The sequence below is a fragment of the Erythranthe guttata genome, chromosome 4, assembly GCF_056151865.1.
Source record: "Erythranthe guttata isolate IM_541 chromosome 4, IM_541, whole genome shotgun sequence".
NCBI lineage: Eukaryota > Viridiplantae > Streptophyta > Magnoliopsida > Lamiales > Phrymaceae > Erythranthe > Erythranthe guttata.
In genome coordinates this window covers 2,818,560-2,840,000 of record NC_142536.1, presented here as the reverse complement: position 1 = coordinate 2,840,000, position 21,441 = coordinate 2,818,560, and the positions used below count along the sequence as shown (strand labels likewise).

The window sequence follows — 21,441 nt, the reverse complement described above, 5'->3', positions numbered from 1 at the left end:
GACTATCCTACCAAACTAACCTATGCTACTCTAAGCTTCCCTACCACGAGCGGAAGATGCCCTCATAGTGGGATCATCGGCAACCGTGTCATCCACAAACTCGGTACATGCCTCATCAACCTCTTCCACTTCCTCTCCCTCATCGGGAATACCTGGCTGCATCTCTCGAATAACCTTCCCACTGATCTCACCTACCTCACGAAGGTACTTGCCACATGTACGAACTAATGGCGTGTAGACTGCAGTCAACGCACGCTCCTCGATCATAGCCCGACAAGTTGCATTCTCTCGAAAGCAACGCTCAGCTTCTTCCACGATGGACTCCCTATAAGCGGCCCCAGCAGACGTAGCAAGGAACCTCTTTCCCGTTGTTTTCTCAGTCTCATAGTTAGCCTTCAACAGATCATAGCACTTGTCAAGCTTTTTGGCCTCAACCCTACAAGCCTTCGCCTCGCCTCTACTAACCTCAAGCTCCTCCGTCCTTTGAGCGAGCTCGGACTGCGCTATCTCCAACTGACCTCAAAGCTCCTCTTCCCTAGCTTGCCATCGAGCTCGCTCCTTATCTTTCCTAACTTCTGTTTTCTCATCTTGCTCCATGAGAAACCTCCAAGTAGCTAGCCTCTACATGAACACATCAATGATTGATCACACAAGCAAAAAAGGGGAGATAAGAATAAACTTTAACTTAAAACAAACACTTACCCGAGATAAGTCTCTACCACCCAACTCAAGCATGTTAGAGGAACCCTTACCGGACATCCGACCATGATCGTACTCTCAAACGAAACCCTCGGTCCTCATCATCGCTAGAGTACGGTCCGACACATCCCAAAAGGACTCTTTCCCTTCCCCATTCACCCCAAAAGTAAACAACTGCTTCACTGCCCCACCATGGAACGCATAAGGTACCTCCGGATCTACTCGAGAGCGCTCCGGCACAGCCACATACTCGGTATCCACAATATTTCCCTTCCCAATTTCATTCACGGGATCGCGCACCTCCAATTCACCATCATAGCTACGACCATCTTCACTCACTCGAGGAGTCTCAACACGAGCCACCTCTCGAGATCCGCCACCTGAAGTCCTTCCCAATTTCAAAGGAGCCTTTTTCAATGACTTCTTCGAAGCCCTATTCGCCTTAGCTCGAAGCGCCACAAAGTCAATACAATCACCTGCACAATATGGACAAAACATCACTAAAACTGAAGAATAACACATCAAGGAAAATTAATTCTAAGTACACACATAAGAAAACCATAAGATCATTCGACAAAACTAAAGGATATGCGTCACTGACCATCCGAAATCAGATGCTTCGGATTAAATTATACATTGCACAACCTAGACTCTCTGATCATTTTGGTCATGTTCTCCGTGATCTTGAAATTCTCGCATGCGGGATTCCAAACTAGGGGTACATCGAAAGAGGGCGCTTTCATATAAAAGAAACGGGACTTCCAACCTTCCCACGACAACTTAAAACTCTTCAAAAACTTGTAAGGGACTCGAGGATGAGTACAAAAGAAAGGCAGACTACTCGCCCGATGAAATGTGAACAACGTCTTAAACATGTCAACACTGCCAAGCAATCCCACTTTCGCCATCCTATGGCAAAACGCCTTGAACGTAAGAACCACTATCGGAGTCAGCTACTATACCCAATCTTGAACACCTTGCATATTTTCAACAACGTCGGATGTGAAGTAATCTGGGAAGTACACGTCAAATATGCCAGATACACCATATGGTTTTGAAACCAGACGGGTGGAGAGTAAAATTGTTCTCCCTTTTTAGGCAAACGAATCAGGATATTCCTTGGAGCCCCAACCAACTGACGGATAATCCGCAAATGATCTTCAGTCAATTTACTATCAACCACCACTAGATAAAGATTGATCGGCTTCACTTTCTTCTGTCTCCCAGTATTTAGCTCCACATCCCTAAGCAGGACATCATCCTCTTCTTCCACATTAACCCTCACTTCAGCTTAGTTCTTCGATCCTGAGTACTCACTTGACGAACTCGAGTCCGAGGTTTCGTCACTATCACTCCCAAAATCCACCACTTGATGACCATAACGACGTCTACTAGAACCAACACCATCATTGGTAGGACGAAAATCATCACTCCAAGCACTTACCGTTTCTCGCCATCCGCAATCAATCGTCCGAGAAGTGCCACCAACCTCGAATTGCGCATCACGCTCATTACACGCGCTCAAACGCTCCTCGGAACGCTCTTCACGCGCCCTCCACCAGCCCAAACGCGCACTCGCGTCCACTCTGCAGCGCCTCACTCGCGCGCCCATTCAGTGGTAGGCCCGACCGCGCCCGCAATCATCAATCCCAGCAGCAGATGCGCGCGCGCATCCCTCGTTAGTTGCACCCTATGCGCGCGTCGCTTCCCCAGCCCCAATCCCAGATGCGTGCGCGCGCGTTCTTCGTTCTACGGACCTGACGCGTGCGCGCGTCCCTCGGTCTCCGCGCCCGAGCGCGTGCGCCTTCAATTGCCCGCACCCCACTCGCGCGCCACACACGTTTTCTCACCTCGGTCGGCGCGCGAGACACCATATCTCTCTCTCTTTCACTCGCATCGAGACGCGCGCCGTAAGATAAGCCAACCATAGTGGCGGCTCGCCCTAAGCCGACAACTCCATTGGAGCTGGCAGCAATATCATCCAACCCACCCCTCTCCTCGGTCCGTACACCACCCGCCGGCAATTCGATTTCCACATCCGACAAGGTAACCTTCTCGCGCTCCATACCCACAGTACCAAACGACATCTCGCCCCTTCTAATCAGATCTCGAAATTTGATTCGCAAGGATTTTGATTTACCCGAGTTAATCATGATAAATATCTTTTTCCGACGAAATACTCTACCACAAAATATACAAGGAAGAACACAGAAAAATACCCAAGAATTAAAACTACTTACCCATACTTATTCCCCGCAAGAGTTAAAATTTACTTATCTCCACCTCAAAAGAACTCAATTTATTTGGCACTGATATAATATTTAAAATCCTTAAATATAGATTTCCTGCCAAATAAATATATTAGAACATTTTACGAAATAATTTATCGACAGCGACAAAGGTCAAACTACAACACATTTAACTCTCGACACAATCCGGAGCCTTTTCGACTTAGCTCTCACCTCGACTCGAGAGTTGGGGGACTTAGTGATATGCCTAATTGGGCCGGCCCAATGGGCTCATGATATATAGAAAAGGGTTTTCCTTATATGAATAATCACAAAATAGAAAAGCTTATAGCAAAAAATCGGAGTTGAGCCAAAAATGGCAACTTTGTGGCATATTCGATTAGTCTTTGCCCTAATTATAGCTTCTGTATTAGCTACAAATATTGTAGCAGCTAACAACAAGAAGGGAGATTATGCATACAAATCTCCACCACCACCACCACCACCACCTCGCTATGCATACAAGTCTCCTCCACCACCACCCTGTTATTTATATAAGTCTCCTCCACCACCACCATCGCTATGCATACAGGTCTCCTCCACCACCATCACCTCGTTATGTATATAAGTCTCCACCACCGCCATCACCTCGTTATGCATACAAGTCTCCACCACCACCACCACCACCACCTCGTTATGCGTACAAGTCTCCTCCACCACCACCACCACCTCGCTATGTATACAAGTCTCTTCCACCACCATCTCCATCACACCCCCCGCCTTATGTATACAAGTCTCCTCTTCCACGTTCACCATCCCCACCACCGTATCCGCCACCTCCACCGCGCATCTTCACCCCCTTCTTATGTAAATCAGTCTCCCCCACCACCTCCACCACCACAGCCATCTCCACCACCCCCCTCACCTGAACCTTTGTCCCACCACCACCTTCTTAATTAAATCCAAATTAGTCTTAATTAGTAAAAAATAATTAAGAAGACTACTTGTTAGTTGCTACAATCTTTGTAGCTAATACATAAGCTATAATTAAGGTAAAGACTAATCGAATATGCCACAAAGTTGCCATTTTTGGCTCAACTCCGATTTTTTGTTATAAGCTTTCCGGTTTTGTGATTATTCATAAAAGGAAAACCCTTTTCTATAAATCGGGGGCCCATTGGATCAGCCCAATTAGGTATATCATTAAGCCCCCCAACTCTCGAGTCGAGATGGGAGACTTGTCGAGGGGGTTCCGCATCGTGTCGAGAGTTAAATGTGACGTGGTTTACCAGATCGTAATTCGTAATTCCGGGTTGTGATTTGTAATTAATTGGCTTCGGAGTCTCGTCTTTTTTTTTTCTTTGTATTTATTTGGCAACAAGCTATATATTTAAGGGTGTTAAATAATATACCAGGGCCAAATAAACAGAATCCTTCTGCGGTGGGGAGGATAAATTTTCAATCCTTGTGGAGAATAAATATGGGTGAGTATTTTTAACTTTTGGGTTTTCTTCTGTGCTCTTCTTCCTTTGTTCTTCGTCTTTTTTTTTTTTTTTGGTGTTGTGGTAGATTAGAAATCTATATTTCTTGACTGTCTTTTCAGATAAAAATATTTGTCATGTCGAACCAGGGTAAGTAGAAATCTTTGCTAATTAAAATTCGAGATCCAGTTGAAGGGGGCGCGAAAACTTTTGGTACGGTGGGTATGGAGCGCGAAGAGCTTGTAACATCGGGTGAAAAAAACGGATCTGCGGTAGGCGGTGCACGAATCGAATGGAGAGAGAGATGGAGGTTGCCACCACCTCATTGTTCTGTGAGGGTGCGCAGCCCAAGGAAGCAACTGGCGCGGCTGGAGGAGATGGCGCGCGCGCGTCGGGCAGGATGGCCGAGGGACGCGCGCGCGCGTCAGCTGGGAGGGTGGGGACTGCGACGTGCGCGTCGTGTTGGGATTCAGGCACGTGTACGCAGCGGAAAACAAAAAAAATATGCGATTTAAAAAAATTTAAAACACATAAACACATGCCCGATAATTGAAAACAAATAATTGCGTACCTTTGCGCTTCCATCGAAATTAAAAACAACATACATTGCGTACCTTTGCGCTTCCAGCGAAATTAAAACAACATACATGCTTAATTACTTAATCGAAATTAAATCAATTAGCATGCTCACATTTAAATCAAATAATCATGCTCGCAATAATAAAACCAATTTCATGTAGACACATAAAATCATACAAGTTTCTTATTAAAACGAACATGCATATATTAATTTAAACGTAATCGAATCGAATGACAATAGGTTCGAAACATTACCTCTTGAAGCGTGAGGTAGGCGCACTAAACAAAGCTAGATTGCCACGGAAACCAATCCGTGCAACCCGGGGCAGCAACGGCGATGCAGCGACGGCGATGACCCGAGCTACAGCGGAGCGTGTGATTCATGCGCTGTCCTTGAAGCGTGAATCAAACGAAGACTCAAGAAGATGGCTAGCTGCTCTTCCCACTCCTATTGATCCAACCTGTTTGCTGATCTGAAATTAAAGCCTTGCTCCAACTTCAATATCTCCATGCTTATTTACTGGATGAACAATTCCTTCTGGAATATTGTATATTTATGAGTCGTGAAGCTTCTGTCAAAATTTCCCGTCCATCCGATCACCGGTTGATTTATGGCGAATTTTCTCGCTGGACAGCGTAGAAAATTCGAGAGCAGTTTTTCAGAATTGGCTTCTCGCATCTTCGATTCTTCGATCTTCCTCCTCTTGGATTTCACCTCGTATACTTCGATCTACTAAATACGTGGCACTAGACACGTAATAGTTAGAAAAACGGAAGAACAGAAAGAAGGAAAGAAATACCAAAAGGATCGGCCAACGGATGGGCGATTTCGGCGAGATGGTGGCGACGGCGGCGGTGGTGGCCGTGGGTTGAGATTGGCCGAGAGAGGTGAGAGCGGCTAGGGTTAGTTCGTGTATTCTCCTATGTGTAAGACCTATAAATCAAGTATTTATAGTGTCTTGCATAAAACCCTAATGGGCTTAAGTTGGACCGGGCCCAACAGCTTAATTTCGTTAGTTCTTTTACTTGCTCGTCTCTCTCTCTCAATTCGATGATCGGAAAATTGCAACAATTACATTTTCGGAATCATTATAATGTCCTCGTCACTACGAGTGCCAATTCTCTATTTCCAACTTTCCAAAAGTGGAAACCCTAATTCAGTGCACTTTCTAAATTTGGAAACTTCCCGATTTAGAAAGTCCACTAAGATGTTCGCCTATTCTTTTCCTTTTCTTATTCTCATTCATAATTCCAAATTACGAATGTTGGACCCAATCATATTGACTTCCAATCATGCAAAGATAAACCATTTTATCTCTGACCGTTTATTCAAAGATCTCATGTGCACGAGCAGTGTGACCCTCGATGGTTCAGGTGTAAGCTAGCCGTGGGCCCACAACCCTTTGTGGTCAAAACTCGTCCCTTAGAGTTACGATTAAGATGAAGCTCGTTTCACCATAATCACCCAACGAATCAAAATTGGCGTCTAGCAACTACGCGTCATGATTCCCTAGATACAAATGAAGTGCCTACAAGAACCTTCAGATATAGTTAACGTACAGTATGGTCCATTCGATACATATGTCCCGATTGAACTAGAGGCATTGGTTCGTCGAGACCTCTTTATATGCTCAATGACGGTGCGACCGTTCTAAGTGTTGTTGACTTAGAGAATCGAATTCCCTAATCATCACTTAGTCAGCTCTGGCCAGAGACTTAGAATGATTACAAACTTTCAGAACGCACAGGACATCCAAGACTATCCTAGCGATCGAATCCCCGACTACAATGCACAGACCTCCCACTAGATTTCGAACTGCACGAACACTGGCCCTTAGGATGGTCCTCGGTGGAACTCAGGGACAGGTCACGATACAGCTGGTCCTCTAGTGAAGTCACCGTGATGTCTAGGTCATAAGGACTAATGGTGTACAACTATACCATAGATATCTCTACTCGATTATTGGGAACCACTTAGAGATTTCTAGGGTAAGGGAGTTCAGTGAACTCGTCAACTTACGAGCACCCACTTATGCATGCCGATATCACAATATCGTTTACTGATGAGATGCAGTACACATACACTAAGTGCTAGTCTCTTAATGGGAAAGGCCGATATCCTCATTGGTGGCGTAACCCTTCGTCTAGGAACACGTTTAACAGTTATAATACTTAAGTAAATATCTCATGATCCTAACGATCAATTACTAGTACTTGTAATAACTGTAAGGACTATATCTATGCTTGTGACAAAGAGACAAAGATATAGAATGCCAAGTTGTTTTATCATTAATACGAATAAAGGTTCGTTTATTACAATAATAAATACGAAAGACCACAGCCACATGTTGGCTTGTTGGTCACCTACTCTAACACGTCGGGCATGCAAGCCGAGGGACGTGCGCGCGCGTCAGCGAGTGTGAGTGGACGTGGCACGCGCGCGTCAGTTTGTAGGGGTGGCGGACGCGCGCGCGCGTCTGGGGGGGGGGGATTGGGTTGCACGCGCGCACGGAATTGGGCAGCGGTGACGTATCCACGCGTGCGCGCGCGTCTGGAGGGCTGGTTTCGGCGCGTGCGCGCCTGTCTGAGGAAGGGGAAGTTGGTGCGCATGAGGGCGCGTCGGTGAGTGTTTTTCAGGCGCGTGGCGGCGCGTTTGGGGCCCCTTTTCGGCGCTCGTCGCGGGATAATGGTGTGCGAGCTGATGGGCATTCAGGTGTGGTTGATGCTTTTCATGGGAGGAGTCTTAGGTGGCGAGAAACTATTGATTCTTGGAGTGATGACGTAGGACCGAGTGCTCACGTTGTGGATGAAGTGTATGGGGTTGGTACTAGTATTATGGACGTCAAGTCGTGGATTTTGGGAGCGATAGTGATGAGTCGAATCAATCACATTCGTCGAGTGAGTGTGCTGAGCCGAGTAGTGAAGGTGATCCGATTGTTGAAGTAGAAGAGGAAGATGATATTCCGCTGGGTGATGTTGAGATAGTTACGAGGAGGCAAAAGAAGATTAAGCCCATCAATCTTGACTTAGTGGATTTTGATAGTGCATTGACCGATGAGCTTTTGCAGTCTATTCGTCGACTAGTTGGAGGGCCAAGAAATATCGAGTTGTTTTTGCCTCAGAAAGGCGAGCGTTTATATTCACCGCCCGCTGGGTTTCATACGGTTTACTTGGCGTACGCGACGTGTACTTCTCAAATCACTCCGCATCCGACCTTGTTGAAGATTTGTGATGAATTTAAGATAGGGTATAGCCAGCTGACTCCGACTGTGCTTCTTATGTTTGAGGCATTCCACCATAGAGCGTCGCAAGTCGGTTTTCCTAGTAGTGTGAGTTTGTTCAAGGCGTTATTTACATTGCATCGGCCGAATAAGCTGCCCTTTCTTCTGTGTTCATCCGCGGGTTCCCTACCAATTTTTGAAGAGTGTGAAGTTGTCCTTGGGGAATCGGAAGTCCCGTTTCTTTTATGTGAGGGATCCCTCTTTTGATTTCCCCCTAATTTGGAAACCTACGTGTGAGAGTTTCAAAATTACCGCGAATATGGCGAAGAGGATTGAAGAATCTAGGCTGTGTGATGTGGAATTTGATTCGAGGTGTCTGATACCGGATGGTCAGCGTCGCATATCCTTTCGTTGCATCGATATTTTTTTTTTTTGTAGATGATTGTATTAACTTTGCGGCGCTTCGAGCTAAGGCGAATGGGACGTCGAAGAAGGCATCGTAGAAGGTTCCCTCTACGTTGGGAGGTTCTTCGGGTGGCCTGCCTCGAGATACGGTCCGTGTAGAGACTCCTCGAGTGATTGAAGACGATCGTAGCTATGCTGGTGAAGTGGAGGTGCGTGAACCTACGAAAGATCGTGGCAAGGGAAAGAGAGTAGACACTGAGTATATGGTGTTGGGGATCGATGCATGTATACGCAGCGGAAAACAAAATTTAATCGAACTCAATGTTCGATCACATGCATAAATCAATTAATTGAACGTACCTTAACGCTTCTGCCATACACATGGTAATTTTTCATATTTTAATCGAAATTAAATAAAACGAAAAACAAAGACGAGCATGCTTGCATACGACGTCATGAAATCGAAAACATACATTCTTCATATAATTGTCATGCTCACAAATTAGTTCACATAATCCAATTATGAATTAATTCGTAGGGGTTTTCGATTTTACCTCTTGAAGCGTGAGATTTCGACGAATCGAAATCTATAAACTGAGACACGTACAAGCTGCTATTAAACAACTCCAAGGCTGCGAAGAACCGACCGAACAACAGCTGGTCCGATCTGATCTCGACGGCGGCACATGAGGTGCAGCGGCGGTGGCGCGTGGCAACGGCGACGGCGCGTGCGGAGCTGGCGGTGGTGGAGTTGCGTTCTTCCTCTCCAATTAGGTTTCACCTCGTACAACTAGACCCACTCTAACTGCAGCACTAGATACAGAAAAGTTAGAAAACAACGGGAATAAAGACGAGGAAGAAAAGAGAAGAAACCGGCGGCGGCGGCAGAGCGGCGGCGCGACGGCGGTGCGGCGGGGCTGCAGTCGTGAGGCGGAGGACGGTCGTGCTTCATGCGGCTAGGGTTTGGGGCTGTAAAATCTGATCTCAACTCATCATATGAGTTGTATTTATACTAGGGTTCATAACCCTCATGGGCTTACGTCATTGGGTTTGACCCACTGATCCATTAAGCCCACCCCCTCGTCGGCCTCGTTTCTTACAAACGATCGTCCACAAAATTATAACAAAATTATATTTGTGACGAGCATAAAGTCCTCGTCGATACGAGTGCCTCTTTGAAATTTTCAATTTCCAAAATTGGAAACTTCTAATTTAGTGAACCTGCTAAATCGGGAAACTTCCCAATTTAGAAAGTTCACTAAATTTCCGCATATCTCTTTCTCTCCGTTTATTCCAACTCGTAATCCACAATTAGAATCTTAGATTCAATCATATTGACATCCAACTAACGCAAGGATTAACACATTAATCTATGCTTGTTGTTTTTCAAGGATCTATGTTACACGAGAAGTGTGACCCTCAATGGTTCAGGTGTAAGCTAGCCGTGGGCTCACAACTCTTTGTGATTCGAACAACACATTGTTCTTATACGAACTCCTCCCAAGAGTCCTGATTAGGGTAAAACTCATTTTACTCAATCGCCGATCAAATCGGTGCCCAACGAATCAAGATTGGCGTCTAGCAACTACGCATCATGATTCCCTAGATACAAATGAAGTGCCTGCAAGAACCTTGTGATATAGTTAACGTACAGTACGATCCCTTCGCAGCAAATGTCCCGATTGAACTAGAAGTATTGGTCCACCGAGACCTCTTATTAAGTTCAATAACCGTGCGAACGTTCTAGGTGTTATAATCCGTTCGTGTGTGACTTAGAGAAACACATTTCCCTAATCACCCCATTATCAACTCCGGCCGGAGATTCCATGGATTACAAATCGACAGAACACACAGGACATCCATGACTACTCAAGCGCTCGAATCCCCTACTACAATGCACAGACTTCACACTAGATTTCGGACTGCACGAATGTTGGCCCTTAGAGCGGTCCGCGGTGGGACTCAGGGACAGGTCACGATACAGTCGGTCCTCTAGTGAAGTCACGGTGATGTCTGGGTCTTAAGGACTAATGGTGCACAACTATATCATACAAACCTATTACTCGATGATTGGGAACCACTTATAGATTTCTAGGCGAGGGAGTTCAGTGAACTCATCTAATATGAGCACCCACTCAAGTATGCCGATGTCACAAACACCGATGACTGATGAGACGCAGTACACATACACTAAGTGCTAGTCTCAAAAAGGGAAAGGCCGGTATCCTCATTATTGGCGTAACCCATCGACTAGGAACAAGGTTTAACAGTTACATTACATTGCTGAGTTATCTCACGATTCTACTAGATCAACTCACAGTAATAGAGTAACTCGTTAGGACTATATCTATGCTGCTTGCATGGGATAAGAGATATAGAATGCCAAAAGGTATTTTACCATTAATTTGAAATAGATTATTTACGAGTAGCGTGAGAAAACACAACACTTAGTTGGCTTATTGGTCACATACTCTAACATGTGGATGTGCCAAAGCGTCCGCGTGTAGACCCAGAGGAGCCTTATGCTTTCCATGGTGGGACAGGGAAGCAGTTGTTTACCTTTGGGGTGAATCGTGAGGGGAAGGAATCGTATTAGGATGTGTCGGACCATGATTTGCCAATGATGAGTACCGACGGATTCGTTCGGGACTACGGTCGTGCTCGGATGTCCGGTAAGGGCTATTCACACATGCAGGAGTTGGCTGATGGGGACATATGCCGGATGAGTATTTTTCTTTTTAGAACAAGACTTTATGTTTATGTCCTCTTTTTCTTTCGTAATCAATTTTTTTTGTTTTTGCTTTTGTTTTTATTTCGTTTGTTTTGGGATAAGTCGTTGGATTGATATTTTCGTTTACGATGTATCTTTGCTAGACTTTGTTTTTATTTTTATTTTATTTATCTTATTTTGATTTGGTCTTTTGCATGCATATCATATAATTTAGTTTCGTTTATGTATTTCGATTTCCGTAATTGTATTTTGTTTGTCACATGCATTTCATTTAGGATCGAGTGTAAGTTCAATTTCCGGGTTCTTTTGAAGCAAAGCAATTAATGAATTAGTAGATGGGCTAGTTGATGTTAAAATTGAAATTATGGATAACCGGCTAATTATAGATGTACCTTCCGACTGCGTTTTTGCAACTTGTGTGGATAGCCTTTCGAATCCTTTCCGATTAAGCTTGAGCGCACTTTTCTGAGGGGTATAATAGTCTGAGGTTTGGGGGGCGAGTTAGAATTGAATTATGTGTTCACGATTTCCAGTTGTTGGCTAAAAGTTCTATCAATGGTCTTTACGTTTTTATTTTTTGTTCGATGTTAAAAAAAAAAAAAAAAAAAAAAAAAAAAGAAGAAGAAAAAAAATAATTTGTGGTATTGTTGTGATTCACGCTCTGATTTCCCCGCCTTTCTGACTCGAGCTTAACCCGTTGGGTGCACCTCGTCGCCTAAGTCTCTCGAGCTGTCGAGCTTGGGGGTTTCTTGGACTAAAGTTCGATAAATGGGTCAGGGAGATAACACAGTGGTATCGGGCCTTGCACGAGTCACGATTATGCCCGTTTCAAAAAAAATGAAAAAAGAGAAAAATTGTGATGAAAATCACCAAAAATATTGTAGTTGTCATTTATTTTATTTGAATAAATAGACCTACTTATGCCCAACTCGAGTTTTTGAATTTCAGAATCAAAACTTACTTTTCACCCACATTTCTACTCAAAACCCTCGGTAATTGTGTTTATTGTTTAATTACGGATTCTTGAGTCTATCTTTCATTTTGGTGTAGAAACAACTAATTGCGTCGGTAGGAAAGTCGAATACCTTAAGCTGTATGCCATTCTAAGATTTTAAGTTATCTAGCTCGTTTTATCTTTGGAATTAATTTCAATGCTTTGACCAATCCGGCAACTTTATGGGTGTGTTGTCTGAAAACCCTCACGAGACACAACTCGTCCTTTGGGGGTACCCAGGGGTTCAAAGGCTTGTTACATACGCTAAATGCAATCGTGATTCCCTACGTTAGTGGCCTAGTTTAGTTTGTTGTTTTTATTTCCCTTTTGTTGTTGTTGTTTCGTTTTGATTTACTCGGGACAAGTAAAGATCTAAGTTTGAGGGTGTGATAAGTGTTCGTTTTGCACGATTTTTGCTTGTCAAATCCTCGAGTTTTGGTCTTCGTTCGTCCGAGTTTCGGCTTCATTTGTATATATTATTGCGTTTCTTGTTTTATTTCTATTTCAGGGTTTTATTAGGTATTTTTGCCGAGTCGAAGCCATTTGAAAGCGAAACCGAATTTTCAAGCCAATTTTGGGGCCAAGAAGACCCATATCGCGATCTGACATTCCTGGATCGCGATCTGGGGGTTGTCACAGCGAAAAGGGATCAAGACCCAGATCGCGATCCAGCATTCCGGATCGCGATCTGGGGGTGCTGACAGAGAAGAAATAGGGGTCAAATCCAGATCGCGATCCGGGAAGTTGGATCGCGATCTGGGGGGCCCGACAGAACTGAAATGGGTCAGGACCCAGATCGCGATCCACGTTCCTGGATCGCGATCTGGCATGGCGGTGGGCAGTTCCCCGAAGCTGTCAGATCGCGATCCAAACAACCCGGATCGCGATCTGGGCACGTTTTTTGAGAAAGATATTTTGTTTTGCAAAGCTTCTTGAGGAAGCTTTGCATTTCACTATAAATAGAAAGGCCCTTTCATTCTTTATCCTTCTTCGACTTTTTACGGTTTTCGACGGTTCTTCACGGGAATCATCAACAGGGGTTTCGACTTGGGTTTTTCTTACGCAATTTCTTTACGTTTTGTTCTTCATTTCCTTTGTACATTCTTTTGATACTATGTTTGTTATGAACTAAGAACATTTTCTTCTAGGGCAATGAAGCCTTGTATATATTGATTTCGATCGTCATTTCTGTTATCTATTTGTCGTGTTTTGATTTCGTTTATGTTTTCCTGTATTAAATGCTTCTGATTGTGTTGATCAGCTCTCAGATTGATATTAAATAGGAATGAACTCGAGAGAGGATTTCTTGTTTGAAGTTAGGAAAACATAGTTCGGGGTGTGGAAACGGAGACGTGATGCACTTCGGGTAGCCCTTAGGGACTTGACCTAAATGCTCTCTTAATAGCAGGTTCTGAACGGAGACGTCGGACCTGTGGGTAGACTCTAACTACACTGGAGACGGGGGTTAGAGTATATTGGTGTCTGGGTTAATGAATAGGAATGTAGCATTAGATAACGGATTTGTAGATCGTTGTTGATTATACATAGGTGGATTTGGCCCTAGAAGTCCCCTTTAAATCGAAGTCCCCCCCGCGTTGAGTTATCGTTACTTTATTTACGTACATTCTATATTTGCATGTTTACGATCTTGCATGCTTATAAATTAGGGTTTATCACCAATCCTCTTATTTACGATCGGCTAGATAATATAACGATAATATAATTACACTACTCAGCATTTGAATCTACAAGGTCCCTGTGGATCGATATCCGGAACCACTGTTCTACAAAATGCGATACCGTATACTTGCGGTAATTTATACGTGAGGAAAATGCGTATCAATGCTGTGACTACCAATGCGTCGACATGGTCTTTCGAGGTCCGCAGAGTCGAAGATTATGCTATGATTAGGTCTTCGTATGTGATAGATAGATGCGGATGGAGAGGCGTGCTCTTGATTCATACGTGCTGACTGAGCGAGGGAGCGTCTCGCATTTTGTGAGTCACCACCCGCCGGTCTTCCGTAGATAAAGGCAATGACTCCCCGGGTGGGTTTATTATCATTGTTATCTTGTTCGCGCCGATGACCCCCCTCCTCTCGTCGTTGCGGTTGATCTCGATTGTTATCTCGGCGTGGGAGGTCATCACGGCGCTTGTTTCAAGGCTTATCGATGTATTCGCCTAAGTGGCCCTGCTTGATCAACTTCTCAATTGCTACTTTGAGTTGTGCACATTCCTCGACAGTATGTCCTCTATCCTTATGGAATCGATAGTAGCGATCCGATTTTTCTCGTTTCGCATTTGGCAGCATTAGGCGTGGAGGTTCTGCTAGACCTCTTTGTTCTATCACATGAAGGATTTCAGTGAGGCGAGTGTTTAGCGGAGTGAACCGATTGTAGGAGGAAGATGATTGGCCTTGAGGTGGGAGTGGTGGACGTCGATCATCCCGTCTTCTAACGTCCTGTCGGTCATCTTCCCTCTTCCTCTTGGGAGGAGCATGGGTAGAGGCTTCCTCTTTTCGTACGTATTTCTCGGCTCGGTTCAGCAATTCCTCTAGGTTGCCTGGAGGCCTTCCGGCAATAGATTCTTTGAACCTACCCGGCATCAAGTTTTGTTGCATGATCCCGGAGAGCATGTCTTGTCCTACGCTTGGGACTTCGTGGACGGCTTCCACAAAACGCTTGATGTAGTTACGGAGCGTTTCGTTGTCTCTCTGTACTACAGAGAAAAGGTGGGCTGGGGTCTTGGCATACTGTTTGTTGATGGCGAATTGATTGGTGAAGCGTATTGACAATCGAGCGAAGGTGTCGACCGATCCTGTAGGTAGAGAGTTGAACCAATTCATGGCCCGCTTTGAGAGAGTGGTGCGGAACATTTTGCACATTGCGACATCTGTTGGGCCATATAGGGGTGAGCAAAAAAACCGAAAAACCGAAAAACCGAAAAACCGAGCCGTTTTAAACCGTACCGAATAGCAAACCGCATGTACGGTTTTTTATTTTTGAAATACCGAATTATTCGGTTCGGTATGGTGGAAAGGTAAATAACCGAACCGAAAAAACGAACCGAACCGAAACTATAAAATGACTTCATTTTATATAATATATGTATTATTTTAGCCTAATATTTATTTTCTATCTTTCAATTATTTATCTCATTCTAAGCATTTGTTCATAAATTGAGACATTTTATTTTATTTATTTAGTAATTAAAAATTTACTTGAGTTCATGGATTTAATAATGTGGTAGATTAAAGTAGGAAAAAAAATGAAGCATAATACATCATCTATAAATTACGTCAAGTCCTATGAAATTAAAGATTTTATATTTTCATTGCATTAGTAAGTTGTGAAAGTAATTGTAATTGTATTCTTTTGTTTGTACAACTTGAATATATAATTGCGCTTGAACCGAAAAAAACCGAAACCGAACCGAAAAAAACCGAAACCGAACCGAAACCGAAAGCAACCGAACCGATAAAAAACCGATATACACGGTTTTTAATTTTACAAAAACCGATATATTCGATTCGGTTCGGTTTTTGGCTAAAACCGAACCGAACCGACCCGTGCACACCCCTAGGGCCATACAAATCTGTCATGACGTGAAATTTCTCTATGTGTTCTTGTGTGTCGGTGGTCCCTTCAAACTGAGGTAACCCCGAGATCTTCACTCCTTGAGGTAATAACTCGTTGAGGATGTCCATGGTGAAAGGACTGCGTCTTACTGGGGCGGGCATTCTTCCGCCAATTGGATTGTTCAATTGGGGAAAGGAAATTTGGCGAGACATTCTGTTGTTTACCTCGTCTTCTCCCTCATTAAAGGGAGGGACTCTCTGTGGAGACACATTCCCCCGTGGGGGTGAGTGTTGACGTTGCTGTCTGGGCTGTGTCCCATGTGATTAGTGGATAGCTGCACTCGGGACCGTGGGTCCGAGGTGGATGAGGAAACACTTATTTGGTTCTGGACTGGCGGTGGTGCCATAGGTGGCACCACAGGTGGAGCAGGTGTTGGTATCCCGTTGGGAGCATTTGCTCCCATCGTGGCGATATATTGGGTCACGACCTCTGTGGCGGCGCGAGTTGAGGCTTCTGCTATCATGCGTTGGAGCGCATCCTCAGTTATCTGAAACGTTCGGGGAGCATGGAGTGGCGGATCGGTGAGTGGTGGGTCCCGATGGGGGATCACCTGAACCTCGCGAGGCGGATCCGGAGCACTTGGAGGAGGTGGCAAGCCAGAGTCTCCGTGGATTGGGAGGTTGCTAGCTGTGTCATTTTCTCTCCGAGCGGATGCCTCAGGAGGATCTTGCTGGCTACGTGATCTGGTTGGCATTTTTCCCACAGACGGCGCCAAAATAATGATGCTAGTTACTTAGATCACCTGGGGTAGTGTAGAAAACGAGCTAGGAGAGCAAAGCGGATCAGTAGCTTAGCAATTTGATGATCCTGAGGTCCCTGCGAAATGAGCACACGTGAACTAAGCCGGGGGTTGATCCGGCGGAAACCCCTCCGATACTCAAGTCAGATGTACGGATCGTGGAGATGGTAGAGAGAATAAACACTCAAGATTATTTGTGAATAATAGAATGTACCTTAACAAATGAATAAAAACCTATATTTATATGTGTTGATTGGGTTGAGTTTACTTTGTTGGGACCAAGCCTTATCTTGAAGATGCTTGGGCTTTCGTGTAGTGAGCTCAATTATTAGACAAATTAGGGGGCCCATTGGACCGGCCCAATTAGGTATATCAGAATCAATATATATGTTCAATTTAATTGTTAATAATTAACTAGTTCATATTAGACATAATGATTCAATATATATGATATATGAAGGAAAATAAATATCAAATCCCCGTTATTAATTTAATTGATTAGGTAAGATATCTCTCCACTTATATTTTTCTTTGTAGCCTTTTTTTCTGTTAATAATTAAATAGTCAACTCTATGGGGTGTTTAAATAAATGATAAAGTAAAATTGTACACATTTTGAATAACAAACAATATTGAGCTTGGAACAATTATTACAAGAAGATCGTGCACATTTTCTTGATTCCAAAACAGTATAAAACAATGCTACGAAAATATATGTATGTAAGTGTCTTCTAATTAATTTGAGACCCTATTAAAGTAATACAACACGCAACAAACAAATAAACGGGACAATCATATAAACTCTTGAAAACTTAAATTTCCCTCCATAGCAAGTTTAGAGGATGGGAATATGGCTCTATTAATGGTGGGATGGAGGGGGTGGAGACTTGTAAATGTAAGGTGGTGGTGGCGATGGAGATGGTGGAGGTGGCGATTTGTAAATGTATGGAGATGTTTGTGACAATGATAGTGGAGGGGTATATTTGTAAACATGGTGATGGTGATGGTGATGGTGATGGTGACTTGTAGATTTATAGAGGAGGTGGTGATGGTGAAGGAGGGGGAGAAGATTTATAAACATATGGGGGAGGTGGTGATCGAGTTGGTGGTGGTGGAGACTTGTAAACATAAGGGGGGGTGGTGAACGTGGTCGTGGTGGAGGAGATTTGTAGATGTATGGAGGTGGTGGTGACAATGATGGTGGTGGAGGAGACTTGTAGACGTATGGAGGTGGTTGTGACGCTGATGGTGGTGGAGGAGACTTATAGACGTATGGGGGTGGTGGGGAGTGTGATGGTGGAGGTGGAGACTTGTAAATATATGCAGGAGGTGGTGATCGAGATGGTGGTGCTGGAGACTTGTAAACATAAGGGGGTGGTGGCGAACGTGATCGTGGTGGAGGAGATTTGTAGACATATGGAGGTCGTGGTGACAATGATGGTGGTGGAGGAGACTTGTAGACGTATGGCGGTGGTGGGGAGGGTGATGGTGGTGGTGGAGATTTGTATACGTATGGAGGAGGTGGTGATCGAGAGGGTGGTGGTGGAGACTTGTAAACATAGGGGGGTGGGGGTGGGGTTGAACGTGATCGTGGTGGAGGAGATTTGTAGACATATGGAGGTGGTAGTGATGGTGACGTTGGTGGAGGAGACTTGTAGACGTATGGAGGTGGTGGTGATGGTGATGGTGGTGGAGGAGACTTGTAGACGTATGGAGGTGGTGGTGACGGTGATGGTGGTGGAGGAGACTTGTAGACGTATGAGGGTGGTGGGGAGGGTGATGGTGGATGTGGAGACTTGTAAATGTATGGAGGAGGTGGTGATGACGACAGTGGATGAGGCGATTTATATATATACGGAGGTAGTGGCGATGGTGAGGGAGGTGGAGGAGATTTATAAACATATGGATGGGGTGGTGATGGATATGGTGGAGAGGGGGACTTGTACATATATGGAGGTGGCGGCGATGGGGATGGTGGAGGAGGGGACTTGTAGATATATAGAGATGGCGGTAATGCTGATTGTGGAGGTGGAGACTTGTATACGTATGAATGTGGTGGTGTTGGAGACGGAGGAGGAGGGGACTTGTAGACATATGGGGGTGGTGGAGATAGTGATGGCGGATGAGGAGATTCGTAGACATGGAGGTGGTGGTGACGGCGAGGGAGGTGGAGGAGATTTGTAAACATACGGAGGGGGCGGTGATGGAGATGGTTGAGGTTGAGAATTGTAACCATATAGAGGTGGCGATGATGGAGATGGTGGAGGTGGAGAATTATAGATATACGGTGGAGGTGGTGGTGACGGAGATGGTGGAGCTAGAGAATTATAGATATACGGTGGAGGTGGTGGTGACGGAAATGGTGGAGGTGGAGAATTGTAGACATATGGTGGTGGTGGTGGTGGTGGTGGTGGTGGTGGTGGTGGTGGTGGTGGTGGTGGTGGTGGTGGTGGTGGTGGTGGTGGTGGTGGTGGTGGCGGTGACGGAGATGGTGAAGGTGGAGAATTGTACACATATGGTGGTGGCGGTGATGGAGATGGTAAATTATAAACATATGGAGGTGGCGGTAAAGGAGATGGTGGAGGTGGAGATTCGTAAACATATGGAGGTGGCGGTGATTGAGATGGTGGAGGTGGAGAATTGTAAAAATATGGAGGTGGCGATGATGAAGATGGTGGAGGTGGAGAATTGTAAACATATGGTGGTGACGATGACGGTGATGGTGCAAGTGAAGAATTGTTAACATATGGTGGTGGCGATGACGGAGATTAGGGCTGAAAGTCGGAAGGATCGGATCGGAATTAGCCTTTTCGGAATATTTCCAAAAAATTTCGGAAGTACAAAATCAATTCCAATTCCAATACCAAAATTTTCGGAATCTAAAAATTCATTCCAATTCCAAAAGGCCCGGAAATTTCGGAATTTCGGAAATTTTTCGGAAATGACATAAGTATTAAAATTTCGGAACTTCGCTGAAAATTTCATAATTTGCTAAAAATAAAAACATCCACGTCGATAAAAATAACTACTAAATTTTAATTTAAAAAATAAATAAAAATAAACCACATCATAATATCCAATAAAACTTCTAGCAAAAATTAAATAAACTCTTTGGCTTTGTTCAAGAAATAATAAACGTAAAACTAGGGTTTTACATAAAATAAACTAGGGCTTTTTTAGGTGACATGGCCCATAAAGAATAAATACAACGAAATAATGTAAAATAATATATATATATATATATATATATATATATATATATATATATATATATATATATATATATATATTACTCAAAGATGTATTTTTTGGAAAAAAATCAGTTTGTTTTCGGAAAAAAATCGGAATTTTTTCGGAATTAATTTCGGAAATAATCGGATCGGAAATCGGAAATTCCATTTTTTTTTTATATAATTCCAATTCCAATCCAAAAAAATCGGAAAAAATCGGAAATCGGAATTTCGGAAATCGGAATGAAAAAAGTTGTTCCAAAATCGGAACTTTTCGGATCGGAACCGGCGGAAATCGGAATTTCCGTTCCAACTTGCACCCCTAACGGAGATAATGCAGGTGGAGAATTGTAAACATATGGTGGTGGCGGTGATGGAGATGGTGGAGGTGGAGAATTGTTAACATATGGCGGTGGCGATGACGGAGATTGTGTAGGTGGAGAATTGTGAACATATGGAGGTGGCGGTGATGGAGATGGTGGAGGTGGAGAATAGTGAACATATGGTGGTGGCGATGATGGAGATGGTGCAGGTGGATAATTGTGAACATATGGAGGTGGCGGTGATGGAGAATGTGGAGGTGGAGAATAGTGAACATATGGTGGTGGCGATGACGGAGATGGTGCAGGTGGAGAATTGTGTACATATGGAGGTGGGGGTGATGGAGACGGTGGAGGTGGAGAATTGTATATATATGATGGAGGCGATGACGGAGATGGTGCAGGTGGAGAATTGTAAACATATAGTGGTGGCAGTGATGGTGATGGTGCAGGTGGAGAATTATTAACATATGGTGGTGGTGATGACGGAGATGGTGCAGGGGGAGAATTGTGAACATATGGAGGTGGCGGTGAAAGAGATGGTGGAGGTGGCGGTGAAAGACATAATCAACTAACTTAATAACGTATATTCACTCACATCCTTCTACCAGTAACACAAAAAAAAAATTCAAATTGAGGCAGGAGGAAAAGAAATAACATAATTTTTTTTCTACACATCGCATTTCAAATGAACTTGCTACCAAAAGTGTGAAAATGTCTGTGTACGGTAGCCGGAGAATATAGGGAAAGAGATAGATCATCTGCAAACCGTTGCATAGCTAGGGTTCAAAGTTCAAACACGGAGTTAAAAATAAAATGTGGGAGGAAAAACGAAAAAAAACAAACAAAAAACTTGGACTAAAATACAAACAAATTAAACTTAAATACGCCGAGCCGGGAAAATCGAATAGACGGCAGCAAGTTGACGAGAGAGAGAGAGAGAGAGAGAGAGAGAGAGAGAGAGAGAGAGAGAGAGAGAGAGAGAGAGAGAGAGAGAGAGAGAGAGAGAGGAGGGAGGGAGGGAGGGAGGGAGGGAGGGAGGGAGGGAGGGAGGGAGGGAGGGAGGGAGAGAGAGAGTAGGGGCTAAAAGGGTAATTTTCCTTGCCAAATTAGGATTTGCAAAATAACGATGACGACAAATTAACGTTTTTGATATATCGATATTTTTAATTATGG

At 44.1% G+C, this 21,441-nt stretch overlaps 1 protein-coding gene across 1 annotated transcript; it reads right to left on the bottom strand.

The window, feature by feature from the left end:
- Window positions 1-14,497: 14,497 nt before the first annotated feature.
- Window positions 14,498-15,223, bottom strand: LOC105956354 (uncharacterized). The gene has a single exon (XM_012980208.2). The coding sequence runs from the start codon at window positions 15,221-15,223 to the stop codon at window positions 14,498-14,500; it is 726 nt and encodes a 241-aa protein (XP_012835662.2).
- Window positions 15,224-21,441: the final 6,218 nt, after the last annotated feature.

What these genes read in the sequence shown, in the direction of transcription:
- LOC105956354 (XM_012980208.2), bottom strand. Translation starts at nt 15,223, where the DNA reads ATGTGCAAAATGTTCCGCACCACTCTCTCAAAGCGGGCCATGAATTGG.